The 23,270-nt window shown below is 42.0% G+C and overlaps 1 protein-coding gene across 1 annotated transcript in view; it reads left to right on the top strand.

The window, feature by feature from the left end:
* Mi-2 (chromodomain-helicase-DNA-binding protein Mi-2 homolog) overlaps window positions 1–23,270 on the top strand; it is a 238,028-nt gene that overhangs the window by 56,048 nt on the left and 158,710 nt on the right. The window contains exons 10-11 of the mRNA XM_071692638.1: window positions 2,608–2,776; window positions 11,267–11,394. Coding sequence (XP_071548739.1) covers window positions 2,608–2,776; window positions 11,267–11,394 — 297 coding nt within the window. The remainder of the gene's footprint in view (window positions 1–2,607; window positions 2,777–11,266; window positions 11,395–23,270) is intronic.

Genomic DNA, 23,270 nt, shown 5'->3' with positions numbered 1-23,270 from the left:
CACTACTTGTTATTACCTCCCCATTAGGCCCCTTCACCGATGTTCCCATATGTTCTCGTCTTATGCACTTTATTTACCTCCCTCCAAAACATCTTTTTATTCTCCCTAAAATTTAATGATACTCTCTCACCCCATCTCTCATTTGCCCTCTTTTTCACCTCTTGCACCTTTCTCTTGACCTCCTGCCTCTTTCTTTTATACATCTCCCAGTCATTTGCATTATTTCCCTGCAAAAATCGTCCAAATGCCTCTCTCTTCTCTCTCACTAATAATCTTACTTCTTCATCCCCTTCATCATATCTGTATTTATTCTCTCTCTCTCTCTCTCTCTATCTCTCTCTCTCTCTCTCTCTCTGGAATGAAGTAGTTGATTGTAAAGGAAAAAAGAGAGTTGAGTGGGTGGTACTTAAAGGGAAGTAGTGCAAGTTATTGGGAGATGTAGAAGAGAAAGGGGCAGGAGGTCAATAAGAAGCAGCAGGGGCTGAAAAAAAGGGCATATTACAGGTGGGAGGAGTGAGTATTAGCAAATTTTAAGGAGAATAACAAAATGTATTGGAAGGAGGTTAATTTTATGAAATAAAGAAGAGAACGTATTGTAACATCAGTGAAGGAGATTAATGGGAAATGGTAACAGGCAGAGATGAAGTGAAGAGGAATTGGGGTGAGCAGTCTGAAGGATTGTTGCATGTTCTTGATGATAGGGTACCAGATATAGGGTGTTTCTGTTGAGGAGTTATTCAAAACGAGAATCATGGCAGCTGAAATGTATGGTATTGCCGTTGAAGTTGTTGTTTTTATGAACAGAGTATGGCATTTGTGTGAGTAGGTAGAGAGGAAGGTGAATGGTTCCAAGTAAAGGTTGGTCTGCAGCAGGGGTGTGTTATGTCACTATGGCTATTTAATTTGGTTATGGATGGGGTGATGAGGGAGGTAATTGCAAGGGTCTTAGAGAATGGGGCAGGTATGCAGTCTATTGGGGAAGAGGGGAGCCTGGGAAGCGAGTCATTTGTTGCTTGTCAGTGACAAAGTGCTAGTGGCAGATTCATCTGAGAAACTGCTGAGGTTGGTATCTGTAGTTGGAACTGTGTGAAAGGTGAAAGTTGAGAGTAAATGTGAAGATAAGCAAAGTTATTATATTCAGCAATGCAAGGAGAGAGGTTAGTTGAATGACTTTGTAAAGTGTATGGGAGAATGGTGATGGAGAAGATGGTGCATGCAGAGAGTATCTGATTTGGGAGGAGCAATGTAGCTTCCGGAGAGTTATAGGTAGAGGTTGTATGGACAAACTGTTTGCTTTAAAGAATTTGTGAGATATTTGCAGAGAGAGTGCATTTGTGGTATTAATAGATATGTAGGCAAATAAAGAGTTACATTGAGGAGTCTTTACTGGAAGAAGAAGGCATATTTGCATTTAGGAAAGGGAAAGGGTAAATGATTCCCATCAAAGATGGATCTCCATCAAGGATGCACAATTTTTGATGTTTGTTGATGGGTTGGCAAGGGATGTAAATGTTGAGTCTAAAGCAAGAGGCATGTCTCTGGTATGCTCGGGATGGGGGATCATGGGAAGTGTATGATTTGCTGGGCGCAGATGACATGGCTGTGGTATCAGATTCCAGATGGAAAAGCCAGAAGATGGTGACAGTTTTGAAGAGTGTGCAAAAGGTTTAAGTTGAGAGTGAATGTTAGCATATTGTTTCACCCCTTCCTTTTTAGGGATGCATTATTATCAGTCAACAGAACTCCAGCCACATTGGGTATCTTAACTCTTTGGCAACCACCTGAATTTCCAGAACAATTCCCAAAGCATTAATTCTCATGCAAAATATAAAATCATGATTGATCTTTATGTAGGAGAAGAGAAATGATTGACAGTACTTTAGAGCAAGAAGGTTCTCAGTGAGACCTCTTTAATGTCCGTTGACAGTGTTATATCCTTGCCATGGATGTTCTCTCATTCATAGTGTAACTGCTTCCTGACAGATTTTGGTGCTACTAGTGAATTTTATTGATGTGGTATGCGAGGAGTTACATTCTGTTAGAAGGCTGAACCAAGGCTTGAGAAACATTTTAAGGTAAACCACGGAATAGTCTGTAGGGCTTAGCTGGATGGTAAGCTGTGGTCCCAGTACTTTGTACATGCCAGTGTCGCTTCCATCAGTAAACGTGGTATGGAACATAGCTGTTATAGTGGAAGCTATTCATAGTTTTTTTGGATTGTAGTATACCATGGTACATGTATGATATTTGTTAGAAATGTAGATATATAGTGTTACATCCTTGTGCATGGTACTCAACTGTGCTTTCTTTTAGCTTCTCTCTACTTACTTGATCTTCATGAGCCTTTCCATTTTCTTCTTTAATCATCTTTATTCTTAATCTTGTATGATTTATGTGCATCCATAACCATTTATGATATATTAGTCTCACAGAAAGCACTGCGGTTCAAGTGTTGTCCATGAAGAAATTAAATTGAAATACTCATGGATGATATTTTTAGTATATTTGTCTGAATGTAAGGGAAGATGTTTGCATCATGGCAGTTTTATATTCATCAGCTTCTAATGTTTACTAGATTTTTAGCTTACACCTGGTCTTTTTCCTCAGGTTTGTGGACCCACCAAAGCCCCCAGAAAATTGGAGGGAAATCGTTGGTGACAAAGCTGAAAAATACCAGTTCAAATCATTGCGAGAGTTCTTGGTGAAGTGGGTGGATATGTCCTACTGGCATTGCTCATGGGTGTCTGAGCTTATGCTGGATGTGTATCATCCTCAGGCAAGTTTTATAAGGGTTTTCTGTTTATAGTTGATTAGATGATTATATCCACAACTTCTCCATTTACAGTATTTACTGTATATATATGTGTGTATATTAATGGATGGGCCATGCTTCGTCTGTTTCTTGGCACAACCTCACTGACATGGGTTACAGCGATTAAGTATAATAAATGGACCCACCAAAGTGGACCCACCAAAGCCCCCAGAAAATTGGAGGGAAATCGTTGGTGACAAAGCTGAAAAATACCAGTTCAAATCATTGCGAGAGTTCTTGGTGAAGTAGGTGGATATGTCCTACTGGCATTGCTCATGGGTGTCTGAGCTTATGCTGGATGTGTATCATCCTTAGGCAAGTTTTATAAGGGTTTTCTGTTTATAGTTGATTAGATGATTATATCCACAACTTCTCCATTTACATTATTTACTGTATATATATGTGTGTATATTAGTGGATGGGCCATGCTTCGTCTGTTTCTTGGCACTACCTCACTGACGGGTAAAAGCGATTAAGTATAATAAATAGATTATTATATTTGCTGCATGGAAGCAGAAGTGAGTTTCAGGGTGGGAAAGGGGGCAAAGGTTCTGGGAACATTGAAGAATGGATGGAAGACGAGAACGTTATCTTGGAGAGCAAAAATGGGTATGGAGTGAAAAGGATTTTGAGCGATTGGGGCCTGAACATACAGGAGGGTGAAAGGCGTGTAAGGAGTGGACTGAATTAGAATGATGTGGTACACCAGGGTCGATGTGCTGTCAATGGATTGAAGCAAGGCATGTGAAACGTCTGGGGAAAACCATGGGAAGTTTTGTGGGGCCTGGATATGGAAAGAGAGCTGTGGTTTTGGTGAATCACACATGACAGCTAGAGACTCAGTGTGAATGAATGTGGCCCTTTTGTCTTCTTAGTGCTACCTCGCTGGAGGGAGGGATGCTGTTTCCTGTGTGGCGGGGTGGCGATGGGAAAGGATGAAGGCAGCAAGTATGAGTATATACATGCGTATATATGTATCCTTCCAGCTACCCCTTTCAGCACATTAACATCCAAAAGACTCACTTTTACATGCCTATCAATTAACATGTAATCCAATAACACCCTCTGGCCATCTCTCCTACTCATATATGTATTCTTATGCATATCTCTCTTTTTAAACCAGGTATTTCCAGTCACCAGTCCTTTTTCAGTGCACAAATCCACAAGCTCTTCATCATGTCCATTTACAACACTGAACACCCCATGTACACCAATTATACCCTCAACTGCCACATTACTCACCTTTGATTTTAAATCACCTATCACTATAACCTGGTCTCGTGCATCAAAGCCGCTAACACACTCACTTAGCTGCTCCCAATATACTTGCCCCTCATGACCAGGTGCATAGGCAGCAATAATCACTCATCTCTTTCCATCCACTTTCAGTTTTACCTATATCGATGTAGAGTTAATTTTTTAGACTATCACATATTCCCACAACTTCTTCAGGAGTAGTCCTACTCCTTTGCTCTTGTCCTCTCTCTAACCCCTGACTTTACTCCCAAAACATTCCCAAACCACTCTTCCCCTTTACCCTTGAGCTTTGTTTCACTCAGAGCCAAAACATCCAGGTTCCTTTCCTGAAACGTACTACTTATCTCTCCGTTTTTCTCATCTTGGCTATGTCCACACACATTTAGACACCCCAATCTGAGTGTTTAAGGAGGATGAGCACTCCCTGCATGATGCCTTCTTCTGTTTCCCCTTTTAGAAATTCAAATACAAGGAGGGGGTTTCCAGCCACCCGCTCCCGCCCTCTTTAGTTGCCCTCTACGACATGCGGGGAATACATGGGAAGTATTCTTTCTCTCCTATCCCCTCCTGTAGAGGCGAAGGTGAAGATTTATAGAGGTTTTCGGAAAAGAAGAGAGAATGCTGTGGAAAAGAGAGGGGTGAGAGTAAGTGAGCTCGTAAAGGAGACGTGTGAGGAAATATCAGGGGAGATTGAGTGCGGAATGGCAAAAGGTGAGAGCAAATGACGTACGGGGAGTGGGGGAGGGATGGGATGTATTTAGGGAAGCAATGATGGCTTGCTCAAAAATGCATGTGGCATGAGAAAGGTGGGAGGTGGGAAGATTAGAAAGGGTATTGATTGGTGGGATGAAGTACAATTGTTAGTGAAAGAGAAGAGAGAGGTGTTTGGACGATTTTTGCAGGGAACTTTTGCAAATGACTGGGAGATGTATAAAAGAAAGCCGCAGGAGGTCAAGAGAAGGGTGCAAGAGGTGAAAAGAGAGCAAATGAGAGTTGGGGTGAGAGAGCATCATTAAATTTTAGGGAGAATGAAAAGATGTTTGGAAGGAGGTAAATAAAGTGCATAAGACGAAAACAAATGGGAACATCGGTGAAGGGGGCAAATGTGGAGGTAACAACAAGAAGTGATGAAGTGAGAAGGAGATGGAGTGAAGGTTTGTTAATTGTGTTTGATTATAGGGTGGCATGTATGGGGTGTTTTGGTCGGTGTGGTGTGCGAAGTGAGAGGGTCAGGGAGAATGGTTTGGTAAAGAAAGAAGAGGTAGTGAAAGCTTTGTGGAAGATGCAAGCCGGCAAGGTGGCAGGTTCGGATGGTATTGCAATGGAATTTATGAAAAAAGGGGGTGACTGTGTTGTTGATTAGTTGGTAAGGATATTCTCTGTATGTATGGATCATGGTGAAGTGCCTGAGGATTGGCAGAATGCATGCATAGTGCCATTGTACAAAGGCAAAGGGGATAAAGGTGAGAGTTTAAATTACAGAGGTTTAAGTTTGTTGAGTATTCCTGGGAAATTATATGGGAGGGTATTGATTTAGAGGGTCAAGGCATGTACAGAGCATCAGATTGGGTAAGAGCAGTGTTTTTACAGAATTGGTAGAGGATGTGTCGATCAGGTGTTTGCTTCGAAGAATGTATGTGAGAAATACTTAGAAAAACAAATGGATTTGTATGTAGCATTTATGGATCTGGAAAAAAATAAATGGATTTGTATGTAGCATTTATGGATCTGGAGAAGGCATAAGACAAAGTTAATAGAGATGCTTTGTGGAAGGTATTAAGAGTATATGGTGTGGGAGGCAAGGTGCTAGAAGCATTGAAAAGTTTTTATCGAGGATGTAAGGCATGTGTACGAGAAGAAAGAGAGGGAAGTGATTGGTTCCCAGTGAATGTCTGTTTGTGGCAGGGGTGCATGACGTCTCCATGGTTGTTTAATTTGTTTATTGATGGGGTTGTTACGGAGTTGAATGGAAGAGTTTTGGAGAGAGGGGCAAGTATGCAGTCTGTTGTGGATGAGAGGGCTTGGGAAGTGAGTCAGTTGTTGTTCGCTGATGATACAGCACTGGTGGCTGATTCGGGTGAGAAACTGCAGAAGTTGGTGACTGAGTTTGGTCAGGTGTGTGAAAGAAGAAAGCTGAGAGTGAATGTGAATAAGAGCGAGGTTATTAGATTTAGTAGGGTTGAGGGACAAGTCAGTTGGGAGGTAAGTTTGAATGGAGGAAAACTGAAGGAAGTGAAGTGTTTTAGATATCTGGAAGTGGACTTAGCAGCAGATGGAACCATGGAAGCAGAAGTGAGTCACAGGGTGGGGGAGGGAGCAAACGTTCTGGGAGTGTTGAAGAATGTGTGGAATGTGAGAATGTTATCTCGGAGAACAAAAATGGGTATGTTTGAAGGAATAGTGGTTCCAACAATATTATATGGTTGTAATGCATGGGCTATAGATAAGGTTGTGTGGAGGAGAGTGGATGTGTTGGAAATGAAATGTTTGAGGACAATGTGTGGTGTTAGATGGTTTGATTAAGTAATGAAAGGGTAAGAGAGATGTGTGGTAATAAAAAGTGTGGTTGAGAGAGCATAAGAGGGTGTATTGAAATGGTTTGGTCACATGGAGAGAATGAGTGAGGAAAGATTGACAGAGGATATATGTGTCAGAGGTGGAGGGAACAAGGAAAAGTGGGAGACCAAATTGGAGGTGGAAAGATGGAGTGAAAAAGATTTTGAGCGATTGGGGCCTGAACATACAGGAGGGTGAAAGGTGTGCAAGGAATAGATGTGGTATACTGGGGTGGACATACTGTCAGTGGATTGAACTAGGGCATGTGAAGCATCTGGGTTAAACTATAGAAAGTTTTGTGGGGCCTGGAAGTGGAAAGGGAGCTGTGGTTTCGGTGCATTACACATGACAGCTAGAGACTGAGTGTGAATGAATGTGGCCTTTGTTGCCTTTCCCTAGTGCTACCTCGCTCGCATGCGGGGGGAGGGGGTTGTCATTTCATGTGTTGCAGGGTGGCGATGGGAATGAATAAAGGCAGCAAGTATGAATTATGTACATGTGTATATATGTATATGTCTGTGTATGTATATATGTGTATACATTGAGATGTATAGGTATGTATATGTGCGTGTGTGGACATGTATGTATACACGTGTATGTGGGTGGGTTGGGCCATTCTTTCGTCTGTTTCCTTGTGCTGCCTCGCTAACACAGGAGACCGACAAAGTATAAAAAGTAAATAAGATATAAATGAGTAGTTGGGCTAGTCTTTGTCTGTTTCCTTGCACTACCTTGCTGACTTGGGAAACAGTGATTAAGTATAATATGATATGTATATGATTTGCTACACTATTTTTTTATATTCTTTTTTATTGTTAGTGAAGGATTGTTGGATATTGACGTATGGGGTAAGAAGTAAGTGAAAGTAAACAGAAGGCATCTGTGAAGGGTAAGAACTATATGATTGAAGTTACATTGTATTGTATGTCAGTTTTACAGATAAGATTAAAGATAAGAATTAATGAGGTCACAGTAATAGTTTGGTGAGGGAAGTTTATGATTTTGTATTTCTGGCACTTTCATGGGTTACCAGAGAATATTCTACAGAATGATTTTTTTTTTTTTTTTTTTTTTTGCTTTGTCGCTGTCTCCCGCGTTTGCGAGGTAGCGCAAGGAAACAGACGAAAGAAATGGCCCAACCCACCCCCATACACATGTATATACATACGTCCACACATGCAAATATGCATACCTACACAGCTTTCCATGGTTTACCCCAGACGCTTCACATGCCCCGATTCAATCCACTGACAGCACGTCAACCCCGGTATACCACATCGCTCCAATTCACTCTATTCCTTGCCCTCCTTTCACCCTCCTTCATGTTCAGGCCCTGATCACACAAAATCTTTTTCACTCCATCTTTCCACCTCCAATTTGGTCTCCCTCTTCTCCTCATTCCCTCCACCTCCGACACATATATCCTCTTGGTCAATCTTTCCTCACTCATTCTCTCCATGTGCCCAAACCATTTCAAAACACCCTCTTCTGCTCTCTCAACCACGCTCTTTTTATTTCCACACATCTCTCTTACCCTTACGTTACTTACTCGATCAAACCACCTCACACCACACATTGTCCTCAAACTCATTTCCAGCACATCCATCCTCCTGCGCACAACTCTATCCATAGCCCACGCCTCGCAACCATACAACATTGTTGGAACCACTATTCCTTCAAACATACCCATTTTTGCTTTCCGAGATAATGTTCTCGACTTCCACACATTCTTCAAGGCTCCCAGAATTTTTGCCCCCTCCCCCACCCTATGATCCACTTCCGCTTCCATGGTTCCATCCGCTGCCAGATCCACTCCCAGATATCTAAAACACTTCACTTCCTCCAGTTTTTCTCCATTCAAACTCACCTTCCAATTGACTTGACCCTCAACCCTACTGTACCTAATAACCTTGCTCTTATTCACATTTACTCTTAACTTTCTTCTTTCACACACTTTACCAAACTCAGTCACCAGCTTCTGCAGTTTCTCACATGTGCTGTATCATCAGCGAACAACAACTGACTCACTTCCCAAGCTCTCTCATCCCCAACAGACTTCATACTTGCCCCTCTTTCCAAAACTCTTGCATTCACCTCCCTAACAACCCCATCCATAAACAAATTAAACAACCATGGAGACATCACACACCCCTGCCGCAAACCTACATTTACTGAGAACCAATCACTTTCCTCTCTTCCTACACGTACACATGCCTTACATCCTCGATAAAAACTTTTCACTGCTTCTAACAACTTGCCTCCCACACCATATATTCTTAATACCTTCCACAGAGCATCTCTATCAACTCTATCATATGCCTTCTCCAGATCCATAAATGCTACATACAAATCCATTTGCTTTTCTAAGTATTTCTCACATACATTCTTCAAAGCAAACACCTGATCCACACATCCTCTACCACTTCTGAAACCACACTGCTCTTCCCCAATCTGATGCTCTGTACATGCCTTCACCCTCTCAATCAATACCCTCCCATATAATTTACCAGGAATACTCAACAAACTTATACCTCTGTAATTTGAGCACTCACTCTTATCCCCTTTGCCTTTGTGCAATGGCACTATGCACGCATTCCGCCAATCCTCAGGCACCTCACCGTGAGTCATACATACATTAAATAACCTTACCAACCAGTCAACAATACAGTCACCCCCTTTTTTAATAAATTCCACTGCAATACCATCCAAATCTGTTGCCTTGCCGGCTTTCATCTTCCGCATAGCTTTTACTGCCTCTTCTCTGTTTACCAAATCATTTTCCCTAACCCTCTCACTTTGCACACCACCTCGACCAAAACACCCTATATCTGCCACTCTATCATCAAACACATTCAACAAACCTTCAAAATACTCACTCCATCTCCTTCTCACATCACCACTACTTGTTATCACCAGAATGATATTTTGAAAAAAAAAAGTGATGAAGATTGAACAAGTTAAGTGAAAACGAAGCACCAATGAAAGCTCCAAAAGAAGAATTCATAGGTCATGGTCATGAGATGGTTAGATTGGGATAACCGAGAGGGCTGTAGATTAGACTCACAATTTGAGTTATCCTTGGCAGAGGAAATGAATATCTCTGAAAAGAAATTAGTTTTAACTAATTACCTATTTGTACAGCATGGGGAGAAAGTTCTACATTCATGGGGGCCCCATTTCCTGAATTTTCTTTGCTTTCAAGTAGCCTTCTAATGTTTTCGATCTGCCAGCATTTACTGTCATCCTATGAGGCAGGAGAGGTATGTCATCATCTATACCTGGATAATCCTAAGAGATTTGGTGCCCAACTCACATGCAATTAGCAGGCCACTGGTACGACAGGTTGGAAGACTTTGTAAAATACTACCTCTGAAATCCAAAGTTGCAGTATGCATAAATGAGAACACCTTAAACATCCAGGGCCCAAGAGTCTTCAACTCCTTACAAGCTGCCATCAGAAACTGTGTAGTATGCATGGCAGATAAGTACAAGAGTGCATCGTACAAGTACCTACAAAGTATACCTGCCCAGCTAGGCTGTGGGGGCTTTGTGGGCCTTGGGGGGGCTGTGGCTTCCAGTAACTAAGGTGACCAACAACCCATTGCAGCAGCCTGGGCCTAGCCAGGGCTGTTGTGGGCGAAGACTTCATGAGTTATTCTCTTCTTGGGAGGTGATTCATTAGCTGTTTGTATATGAAATGGCTCTGGTGGGAGATTAAAGAGAAACTCTAGAAGCAGAGTTTGGAATAGTGTATAAAAGAAGAAAGTTTAGAGGAAATGTGAACAAAAGTAAAATAATGAGTTGCAGAAAGGTGATGAGATGGGATAGTTTGAATGTAAGTCTGACTGGAAAGGAAGTGGACGAAGTTGAGTGCCTTCGATACCTGGCAGAAGTGATTCATAGGGTGGAATAGGGGAGGGGGTTATGGCCCTGGGTTGATTGCAGATTATGTTGAAGAAGAAATCTCTGTCACTTGGGACAAAGATGGTTACATGTGAGTTTTTTATGATTGAATCTCAAGCACTGAATGCTAGAGAAGGGATGAGGATGGACCTGTTGGAAACAAAAAGCCTGAGGACAGTATCTGAAGTGAGGAATGACAGTGTAGTTTAAGTTATTGTAAGTGATATGATTAAGAGAATTGAGCAGGTTGTGCTTTAATTGTTTGGACATAAAGAGAGGATGTGTGAGAAATGAGGGGAGGGAAGACCGGGAAGGGTTTGATAAATTGGAGTGAAAGAGGCTTTTAGGATATTTGGATCTGAACATTTAGGGGGATGAGAATTATGCATAGTGTAGAATGACTCGTATTGATCTGTTACTTTGGTAGTTATGTGCACTTGATGGTCTGAATCAGGATATATGAAATGGTTATGGTAAACCAGTGAATTAGTCTTTGGTGATTAGCTCTCAATGGGTAAGTTCTGTTTTCCATACATTATACATGACAGCTGGAGGCATGTGTGCAAATGAGGCCATTGTGTGCCTGTGTTCCTGATGCTAGCTAGCTAAGGCAGGAGAAGCATTTGTGTAGAAAAATCCTCTTGGTATTCATGAGATCATTACTTCCTCTCTCAACAGTCTCATATAACTCATGTGTCTGATAAACTAGAGAAATGAAATACCGAGTCTTATTTTCAGATGTTGAGGTCATATTTCAAGAAATGTGATCCAGATGAACCCCCTATCCCTGGCATTGATGATGACGATGAGCTCGGCTCCCAGAGGCGACACAAGAAAGAGATTGATCCTAACTCACTTGAAGAGAGGTACGAACTACTGTCTTTCTGCACCTGCATTGCACAAGCAGTGTCCCAGATTTAGAGTGAGGTGGATTGTGTGAAAATCTTCCTCAAATTTTCTTATCTTGTATTTACTTTTTATTATTAGTGAAAGAGAAGAGAGAGGCATTCGGACGATTTTTGCAGGGAAAAAATGCAATTGAGTGGGAGATGTATAAAAGAAAGAGACAGGAGGTCAAGAGAAAGGTGCAAGAGGTGAAAAAGAGGGCAAATGAGAGTTGGGGTGAGAGAGTATCATTAAATTTTAGGGAGAATAAAAAGATGTTCTGGAAGGAGGTAAATAAAGTGCGTAAGACAAGGGAGCAAATGGGAACTTCAGTGAAGGGCGCAAATGGGGAGGTGATAACAAGTAGTGGTGATGTGAGAAGGAGATGGAGTGAGTATTTTGAAGGTTTGTTGAATGTGTTTGATGATAGAGTGGCAGATATAGGGTGTTTTGGTCGAGGTGGTGTGCAAAGTGAGAGGGTTAGGGAAAATGATTTGGTAAACAGAGAAGAGGTAGTAAAAGCTATGCGGAAGATGAAAGCCGGCAAGGCAGCAGGTTTGGATGGTATTGCAATGGAATTTATTAAAAAAGGGGGTGACTGTATTATTGACTGGTTGGTAAGGTTATTTAATGTATGTATGACTCATGGTGAGGTGCCTGAGGATTGGCGGAATGCGTGCATAGTGCCATTGTACAAAGGCAAAGGGGATAAGAGTGAGTGCTCAAATTACAGAGGTATAAGTTTGTTGAGTATTCCTGGTAAATTATATGGGAGGGTATTGATTGAGAGGGTGAAGGCATGTACAGAGCATCAGATTGGGGAAGAGCAGTGTGGTTTCAGAAGTGGTAGAGGATGTGTGGATCAGGTGTTTGCTTTGAAGAATGTATGTGAGAAATACTTAGAAAAGCAAATGGATTTGTATGTAGCATTTATGGATCTGGAGAAGGCGTATGATAGAGTTGATAGAGATGCTCTGTGGAAGGTATTAAGAATATATGGTGTGGGAGGCAAGTTGTTAGAAGCAGTGAAAAGTTTTTATCGAGGATGTAAGGCATGTGTACGTGTAGGAAGAGAGGAAAGTGATTGGTTCTCAGTGAATGTAGGTTTGTGGCAGGGGTGTGTGATGTCTCCATGGTTGTTTAATTTGTTTATGGATGGGGTTGTTAGGGAAGTGAATGCAAGAGTTTTGGAAAGAGGGGCAAGTATGAAGTCTATTGTGGATGAGAGAGCTTGGGAAGTGAGTCAGTTGTTGTTCGCTGATGATACAGCACTGGTGGCTGATTCATGTGAGAAACTGCAGAAGCTGGTGACTGAGTTTGGTAAAGTGTGTGAAAGAAGAAAGCTAAGAGTAAATGTGAATAAGAGCAAGGTAATTAGGTACAGTAGGGTTGAGGGTCAAGTCAAGTGGGAGGTAAGTTTGAATGGAGAAAAACTAGAGGAAGTAAAGTGTTTTAGATATCTGGGAGTGGATCTGGCAGCGGATGGAACCATGGAAGCGGAAGTGGATCATAGGGTGGGGGAGGGGGCAAAAATCTTGGGAGCCTTGAAGAATGTGTGGAAGTCGAGAACATTATCTCAGAAAGCAAAAATGGGTATGTTTGAAGGAATAGTGGTTCCAACAATGTTGTATGGTTGCGAGGCATGGGCTATGGATAGAGTTGTGCGCAGGAGGATGGATGTACTGGAAATGAGATGTTTGAGGACAATGTGTGGTGTGAGGTGGTTTGATTAAGTAACGTAAGGGTAAGAGAGATGTGTGGAAATAAAAAGAGCGTGGTTGAGAGAGCAGAAGAGGGTGTTTTGAAATGGTTTGGGCACATGGAGAGAATGAGTGAGGAAAGATTGACCAAGAGGATATATGTGTCGGAGGTGGAGGGAATGAGGAGAAGAGGGAGACCAAATTGGAGGTGGAAAGATGGAGTGAAAAAGATTTTGTGTGATCGGGGCCTGAACATGCAGGAGGGTGAAAGGAGGGCAAGGAATAGAGTGAGTTGGATCGATGTGGTATACCGGGGTTGACGTGCTGTCAGTGGATTGAATCAGGGCATGTGAAGCGTCTGGGGTAAACCATGGAAAGCTGTGTAGGTATGTATATTTGCGTGTGTGGATGTATGTATATACATGTGTATGGGGGTGGGTTGGGCCATTTCTTTCGTCTGTTTCCTTGCGCTACCTCGCAAACGCGGGAGACAGCGGCAAAAAAAAAAAAAAAAACTTTTTATTATTGTAGGACCCAACTGCAGCAACTGAAAAGTTTGTTGCTTGTAACTTCTGTCTACTTTTGTTGATATATTAAATGTGTGAAAAGTATTGTGGCTACCACAACAAATATGTGGAAATACCTAACTATTGCCTGCAGGGTAGAACTACGAATGTGTGAATAGTATTAGGGGTGCCTTTGCAAATATGCAGAAACAGAGTGTAGTACTAGGGAAGGAGAAGTTTAGGAAAAATTTAAGTTGTTAGAAGGAGTGTAGTGTGAGATGTGGAGCTGTCTATCTATCTATCTATATCTCTTGACACCCGTTCCTTTTGGGAACTTCCATCAGTGGGTGGCCACGGCAAAGCAGTCTTGCTTATCCTTGTCCTTACGTGCCTCCATCGCATGCACTATTCCATGCATTCTTCCACTGTTTCTCTCCATCTAGTATTCCTCCACCCTATTTGCTCATGTCACAGGAGGTCTTCCACTCACACCAACCCTTTTGATTATACTATCTCACACTATCCTTGTTAACTCCCAGTCTTGCATTCTTTTCACATGCCCAAACATCCTCAAAGTATTACATTTCACTCATTCAACCACTCTGCAATTCACTCCCTTTGCATTCCAAGTAATAATACATCTCTCATACACCCTTTCATTTCTCTTCATTCTGTCTGTTCACACCACATGCTCTTCTCAAATGCTTATTTCCACATCCTGGATTCTTGATCTCTGTGACTCATTCCATGTCCATGTTTTGGCTGCAAAGGTCTGGATTGGGAGGACTATGCTGTCCCTTAATCCTCTCTTCACCTCCATATGTACACCTCTACCCTTCATTATTCTGTTAAGGGACCCAATGACTCTACCCTGTACAGCTCTCTCCCTTATCTCTTCCACATACCTACACTTACCCAAGACAGCTCCTAAATACTTAAATTCACTCACTTCTTCCAGTTTTTTTCACCCATATCCAAAGCACAATTTAGTACTCTTTCTATCACTCTATATGGTTTTACAAAATCTTTCATTCTGTTTCCTTTCAAATACCATTACTTTACTTTTACTTGCATTTACTGTCAATTGATTATGCTTATGTTCATAATAAAACACACTTACAACTTTCTGCAACTTCTCTTTACTCTCCGGAAATAATACAGTACCATCTACAAACAGGCTTGCCACTACTCACCATATCTCACCACCACACCATCTCTGCACCCCTTTTTCCCTAGGTTTGCTTTCATTCCACTTATCTTTCCATCCATATGTACAGATGCTCCCCAACTTATGACCTATGCGACTTAAGACCATCTATATGTTATATTATACTTTATTGCTATCTCCCACGTTAGCAAGGTAACGCAAGGAAACAGATGAAAGAATGGCCCAACCCACCCACATACACATGTATATACATACACGTCCACACACACACACATATAAATCCAGGCCCCACAAAACTTTCCGTGGGTTACCCCAGACGCTTCACATGCCTTAGTTCAATCCATTTACAGCATGTCAACCCCGGTATACCACATCATTCCAATTCACTCTATTCCTTGCACTCCTATCACCCTCCTGCATGTTCAGGCCCCAATCACTCAAAATCTTTTTCACTCCATCTTTCCACCTCCAATTTGGTCTCCCTCTTCTCCTCATTCCCTCCACCTCCGACACATATATCCTCTTGGTCAATCTTTCCTCACTCATTCTCTCCATGTGCCCAAACCATTTCAAAACACCCTCTTCTGCTCTCTCAACCACGCTCTTTTTATTTCCACACATCTCTCTTACCCTTACGTTACTTACTCGATCAAACCACCTCACACCACACATTGTCCTCAAACTCATTTCCAGCACATCCATCCTCCTGCGCACAACTCTATCCATAGCCCACGCCTCGCAACCATACAACATTGTTGGAACCACTATTCCTTCAAACATACCCATTTTTGCTTTCCGAGATAATGTTCTCGACTTCCACACATTCTTCAAGGCTCCCAGAATTTTTGCCCCCTCCCCCACCCTATGATCCACTTCCGCTTCCATGGTTCCATCCGCTGCCAGATCCACTCCCAGATATCTAAAACACTTCACTTCCTCCAGTTTTTCTCCATTCAAACTCACCTTCCAATTGACTTGACCCTCAACCCTACTGTACCTAATAACCTTGCTCTTATTCACATTTACTCTTAACTTTCTTCTTTCACACACTTTACCAAACTCAGTCACCAGCTTCTGCAGTTTCTCACATGTGCTGTATCATCAGCGAACAACAACTGACTCACTTCCCAAGCTCTCTCATCCCCAACAGACTTCATACTTGCCCCTCTTTCCAAAACTCTTGCATTCACCTCCCTAACAACCCCATCCATAAACAAATTAAACAACCATGGAGACATCACACACCCCTGCCGCAAACCTACATTTACTGAGAACCAATCACTTTCCTCTCTTCCTACACGTACACATGCCTTACATCCTCGATAAAAACTTTTCACTGCTTCTAACAACTTGCCTCCCACACCATATATTCTTAATACCTTCCACAGAGCATCTCTATCAACTCTATCATATGCCTTCTCCAGATCCATAAATGCTACATACAAATCCATTTGCTTTTCTAAGTATTTCTCACATACATTCTTCAAAGCAAACACCTGATCCACACATCCTCTACCACTTCTGAAACCACACTGCTCTTCCCCAATCTGATGCTCTGTACATGCCTTCACCCTCTCAATCAATACCCTCCCATATAATTTACCAGGAATACTCAACAAACTTATACCTCTGTAATTTGAGCACTCACTCTTATCCCCTTTGCCTTTGTGCAATGGCACTATGCACGCATTCCGCCAATCCTCAGGCACCTCACCGTGAGTCATACATACATTAAATAACCTTACCAACCAGTCAACAATACAGTCACCCCCTTTTTTAATAAATTCCACTGCAATACCATCCAAATCTGTTGCCTTGCCGGCTTTCATCTTCCGCATAGCTTTTACTGCCTCTTCTCTGTTTACCAAATCATTTTCCCTAACCCTCTCACTTTGCACACCACCTCGACCAAAACACCCTATATCTGCCACTCTATCATCAAACACATTCAACAAACCTTCAAAATACTCACTCCATCTCCTTCTCACATCACCACTACTTGTTATCACCAGAATGATATTTTGAAAAAAAAAAGTGATGAAGATTGAACAAGTTAAGTGAAAACGAAGCACCAATGAAAGCTCCAAAAGAAGAATTCATAGGTCATGGTCATGAGATGGTTAGATTGGGATAACCGAGAGGGCTGTAGATTAGACTCACAATTTGAGTTATCCTTGGCAGAGGAAATGAATATCTCTGAAAAGAAATTAGTTTTAACTAATTACCTATTTGTACAGCATGGGGAGAAAGTTCTACATTCATGGGGGCCCCATTTCCTGAATTTTCTTTGCTTTCAAGTAGCCTTCTAATGTTTTCGATCTGCCAGCATTTACTGTCATCCTATGAGGCAGGAGAGGTATGTCATCATCTATACCTGGATAATCCTAAGAGATTTGGTGCCCAACTCACATGCAATTAGCAGGCCACTGGTACGACAGGTTGGAAGACTTTGTAAAATACTACCTCTGAAATCCAAAGTTGCAGTATGCATAAATGAGAACACCTTAAACATCCAGGGCCCAAGAGTCTTCAACTCCTTACAAGCTGCCATCAGAAACTGTGTAGTATGCATGGCAGATAAGTACAAGAGTGCATCGTACAAGTACCTACAAAGTATACCTGCCCAGCTAGGCTGTGGGGGCTTTGTGGGCCTTGGGGGGGCTGTGGCTTCCAGTAACTAAGGTGACCAACAACCCATTGCAGCAGCCTGGGCCTAGCCAGGGCTGTTGTGGGCGAAGACTTCATGAGTTATTCTCTTCTTGGGAGGTGATTCATTAGCTGTTTGTATATGAAATGGCTCTGGTGGGAGATTAAAGAGAAACTCTAGAAGCAGAGTTTGGAATAGTGTATAAAAGAAGAAAGTTTAGAGGAAATGTGAACAAAAGTAAAATAATGAGTTGCAGAAAGGTGATGAGATGGGATAGTTTGAATGTAAGTCTGACTGGAAAGGAAGTGGACGAAGTTGAGTGCCTTCGATACCTGGCAGAAGTGATTCATAGGGTGGAATAGGGGAGGGGGTTATGGCCCTGGGTTGATTGCAGATTATGTTGAAGAAGAAATCTCTGTCACTTGGGACAAAGATGGTTACATGTGAGTTTTTTATGATTGAATCTCAAGCACTGAATGCTAGAGAAGGGATGAGGATGGACCTGTTGGAAACAAAAAGCCTGAGGACAGTATCTGAAGTGAGGAATGACAGTGTAGTTTAAGTTATTGTAAGTGATATGATTAAGAGAATTGAGCAGGTTGTGCTTTAATTGTTTGGACATAAAGAGAGGATGTGTGAGAAATGAGGGGAGGGAAGACCGGGAAGGGTTTGATAAATTGGAGTGAAAGAGGCTTTTAGGATATTTGGATCTGAACATTTAGGGGGATGAGAATTATGCATAGTGTAGAATGACTCGTATTGATCTGTTACTTTGGTAGTTATGTGCACTTGATGGTCTGAATCAGGATATATGAAATGGTTATGGTAAACCAGTGAATTAGTCTTTGGTGATTAGCTCTCAATGGGTAAGTTCTGTTTTCCATACATTATACATGACAGCTGGAGGCATGTGTGCAAATGAGGCCATTGTGTGCCTGTGTTCCTGATGCTAGCTAGCTAAGGCAGGAGAAGCATTTGTGTAGAAAAATCCTCTTGGTATTCATGAGATCATTACTTCCTCTCTCAACAGTCTCATATAACTCATGTGTCTGATAAACTAGAGAAATGAAATACCGAGTCTTATTTTCAGATGTTGAGGTCATATTTCAAGAAATGTGATCCAGATGAACCCCCTATCCCTGGCATTGATGATGACGATGAGCTCGGCTCCCAGAGGCGACACAAGAAAGAGATTGATCCTAACTCACTTGAAGAGAGGTACGAACTACTGTCTTTCTGCACCTGCATTGCACAAGCAGTGTCCCAGATTTAGAGTGAGGTGGATTGTGTGAAAATCTTCCTCAAATTTTCTTATCTTGTATTTACTTTTTATTATTAGTGAAAGAGAAGAGAGAGGCATTCGGACGATTTTTGCAGGGAAAAAATGCAATTGAGTGGGAGATGTATAAAAGAAAGAGACAGGAGGTCAAGAGAAAGGTGCAAGAGGTGAAAAAGAGGGCAAATGAGAGTTGGGGTGAGAGAGTATCATTAAATTTTAGGGAGAATAAAAAGATGTTCTGGAAGGAGGTAAATAAAGTGCGTAAGACAAGGGAGCAAATGGGAACTTCAGTGAAGGGCGCAAATGGGGAGGTGATAACAAGTAGTGGTGATGTGAGAAGGAGATGGAGTGAGTATTTTGAAGGTTTGTTGAATGTGTTTGATGATAGAGTGGCAGATATAGGGTGTTTTGGTCGAGGTGGTGTGCAAAGTGAGAGGGTTAGGGAAAATGATTTGGTAAACAGAGAAGAGGTAGTAAAAGCTATGCGGAAGATGAAAGCCGGCAAGGCAGCAGGTTTGGATGGTATTGCAATGGAATTTATTAAAAAAGGGGGTGACTGTATTATTGACTGGTTGGTAAGGTTATTTAATGTATGTATGACTCATGGTGAGGTGCCTGAGGATTGGCGGAATGCGTGCATAGTGCCATTGTACAAAGGCAAAGGGGATAAGAGTGAGTGCTCAAATTACAGAGGTATAAGTTTGTTGAGTATTCCTGGTAAATTATATGGGAGGGTATTGATTGAGAGGGTGAAGGCATGTACAGAGCATCAGATTGGGGAAGAGCAGTGTGGTTTCAGAAGTGGTAGAGGATGTGTGGATCAGGTGTTTGCTTTGAAGAATGTATGTGAGAAATACTTAGAAAAGCAAATGGATTTGTATGTAGCATTTATGGATCTGGAGAAGGCGTATGATAGAGTTGATAGAGATGCTCTGTGGAAGGTATTAAGAATATATGGTGTGGGAGGCAAGTTGTTAGAAGCAGTGAAAAGTTTTTATCGAGGATGTAAGGCATGTGTACGTGTAGGAAGAGAGGAAAGTGATTGGTTCTCAGTGAATGTAGGTTTGTGGCAGGGGTGTGTGATGTCTCCATGGTTGTTTAATTTGTTTATGGATGGGGTTGTTAGGGAAGTGAATGCAAGAGTTTTGGAAAGAGGGGCAAGTATGAAGTCTATTGTGGATGAGAGAGCTTGGGAAGTGAGTCAGTTGTTGTTCGCTGATGATACAGCACTGGTGGCTGATTCATGTGAGAAACTGCAGAAGCTGGTGACTGAGTTTGGTAAAGTGTGTGAAAGAAGAAAGCTAAGAGTAAATGTGAATAAGAGCAAGGTAATTAGGTACAGTAGGGTTGAGGGTCAAGTCAAGTGGGAGGTAAGTTTGAATGGAGAAAAACTAGAGGAAGTAAAGTGTTTTAGATATCTGGGAGTGGATCTGGCAGCGGATGGAACCATGGAAGCGGAAGTGGATCATAGGGTGGGGGAGGGGGCAAAAATCTTGGGAGCCTTGAAGAATGTGTGGAAGTCGAGAACATTATCTCAGAAAGCAAAAATGGGTATGTTTGAAGGAATAGTGGTTCCAACAATGTTGTATGGTTGCGAGGCATGGGCTATGGATAGAGTTGTGCGCAGGAGGATGGATGTACTGGAAATGAGATGTTTGAGGACAATGTGTGGTGTGAGGTGGTTTGATTGAGTAAGTAACGTAAGGGTAAGAGAGATGTGTGGAAATAAAAAGAGCGTGGTTGAGAGAGCAGAAGAGGGTGTTTTGAAATGGTTTGGGCACATGGAGAGAATGAGTGAGGAAAGATTGACCAAGAGGATATATGTGTCGGAGGTGGAGGGAATGAGGAGAAGAGGGAGACCAAATTGGAGGTGGAAAGATGGAGTGAAAAAGATTTTGTGTGATCGGGGCCTGAACATGCAGGAGGGTGAAAGGAGGGCAAGGAATAGAGTGAGTTGGATCGATGTGGTATACCGGGGTTGACGTGCTGTCAGTGGATTGAATCAGGGCATGTGAAGCGTCTGGGGTAAACCATGGAAAGCTGTGTAGGTATGTATATTTGCGTGTGTGGATGTATGTATATACATGTGTATGGGGGTGGGTTGGGCCATTTCTTTCGTCTGTTTCCTTGCGCTACCTCGCAAACGCGGGAGACAGCGGCAAAAAAAAAAAAAAAAAACTTTTTATTATTGTAGGACCCAACTGCAGCAACTGAAAAGTTTGTTGCTTGTAACTTCTGTCTACTTTTGTTGATATATTAAATGTGTGAAAAGTATTGTGGCTACCACAACAAATATGTGGAAATACCTAACTATTGCCTGCAGGGTAGAACTACGAATGTGTGAATAGTATTAGGGGTGCCTTTGCAAATATGCAGAAACAGAGTGTAGTACTAGGGAAGGAGAAGTTTAGGAAAAATTTAAGTTGTTAGAAGGAGTGTAGTGTGAGATGTGGAGCTGTCTATCTATCTATCTATATCTCTTGACACCCGTTCCTTTTGGGAACTTCCATCAGTGGGTGGCCACGGCAAAGCAGTCTTGCTTATCCTTGTCCTTACGTGCCTCCATCGCATGCACTATTCCATGCATTCTTCCACTGTTTCTCTCCATCTAGTATTCCTCCACCCTATTTGCTCATGTCACAGGAGGTCTTCCACTCACACCAACCCTTTTGATTATACTATCTCACACTATCCTTGTTAACTCCCAGTCTTGCATTCTTTTCACATGCCCAAACATCCTCAAAGTATTACATTTCACTCATTCAACCACTCCGCAATTCACTCCCTTTGCATTCCAAGTAATACCACATCTCTCATACACCCTTTCATTTCTCTTCATTCTGTCTGTTCACACCACATGCTCTTCTCAAATGCTTATTTCCACATCCTGGATTCTTGATCTCTGTGACTCATTCCATGTCCATGTTTTGGCTGCAAAGGTCTGGATTGGGAGGACTATGCTGTCCCTTAATCCTCTCTTCACCTCCATATGTACACCTCTACCCTTCATTATTCTGTTAAGGGACCCAATGACTCTACCCTGTACAGCTCTCTCCCTTATCTCTTCCACATACCTACACTTACCCAAGACAGCTCCTAAATACTTAAATTCACTCACTTCTTCCAGTTTTTTTCACCCATATCCAAAGCACAATTTAGTACTCTTTCTATCACTCTATATGGTTTTACAAAATCTTTCATTCTGTTTCCTTTCAAATACCATTACTTTACTTTTACTTGCATTTACCGTCAATTGATTATGCTTATGTTCATAATAAAACACACTTACAACTTTCTGCAACTTCTCTTTACTCTCCGGAAATAATACAGTACCATCTACAAACAGGCTTGCCACTACTCACCATATCTCACCACCACACCATCTCTGCACCCCTTTTTCCCTAGGTTTGCTTTCATTCCACTTATCTTTCCATCCATATGTACAGATGCTCCCCAACTTATGACCTATGCGACTTAAGACCATCTATATGTTATATTATACTTTATTGCTATCTCCCACGTTAGCAAGGTAACGCAAGGAAACAGATGAAAGAATGGCCCAACCCACCCACATACACATGTATATACATACACGTCCACACACACACACATATAAATCCAGGCCCCACAAAACTTTCCGTGGGTTACCCCAGACGCTTCACATGCCTTAGTTCAATCCATTTACAGCATGTCAACCCCGGTATACCACATCATTCCAATTCACTCTATTCCTTGCACTCCTATCACCCTCCTGCATGTTCAGGCCCCAATCACTCAAAAATCTCTTTCACTCCATCCTTCCACTTCCAATTTGGTCTCCCACTTCTTGTACCCTCCACCTCTGACACATATGTCCTCTTTGTCAATCTTTCCTCACTCATTCTCTCCATTTGACCAAACCATTTCAATACACCCTCTTCTGCTCTCTCAACCACACTCTTTTTGCTATCACAAATCTCTTACCCTTTCATTACTTACTCGTTCAAACCACCTCACACCACATATTGTCCTCAAACATCTCATTTCCAACACATCCCCCTTCCTCTGCACAACCCTATTTATAACCCATGCCTCGCAACCATATAACAATGTTGGTACCACTATTCCTTTAAACATACCCATTTTTGCTTTCCAAGATAATATTCTCGCCTTCCAAACATTCTTCAACATATCCAGAACCTTTGCCTCCTCCCCCACCCTGTGGCTCACTTCTACTTCCTTGGTTCCATGTGCTGCCAAATCCACTCCCAGATATCTAAAACTCTTCACTTCCTCCAGTTTTCTCCATTCAAACTTACCTCCCAATTAACTTGTCCCACAACATTACTGTACCTAATAACCTAGCTCTTATTCACATATACTCTCAGCTTTCTTCTTTCACACACTTTACCAAACTCAGTCACCAGCTTCTGCAATTTCTCACCTGAATCAGCCACCAGCGCTGTATCATCAGTGAACAACAATGGACTCACTTCCCAAGCACTCTCTTCCACAACAGACCGCATACTTGCCCTTCTCTCCAAAACTCTTGCGTTCATCTCCCTAACAACCCCATTA

The sequence above is a fragment of the Panulirus ornatus genome, chromosome 53 (assembly GCF_036320965.1).
Source record: "Panulirus ornatus isolate Po-2019 chromosome 53, ASM3632096v1, whole genome shotgun sequence".
NCBI classification, from domain to species: domain Eukaryota; kingdom Metazoa; phylum Arthropoda; class Malacostraca; order Decapoda; family Palinuridae; genus Panulirus; species Panulirus ornatus.
This window is presented reverse-complemented; position numbering and strand designations above follow the sequence as displayed.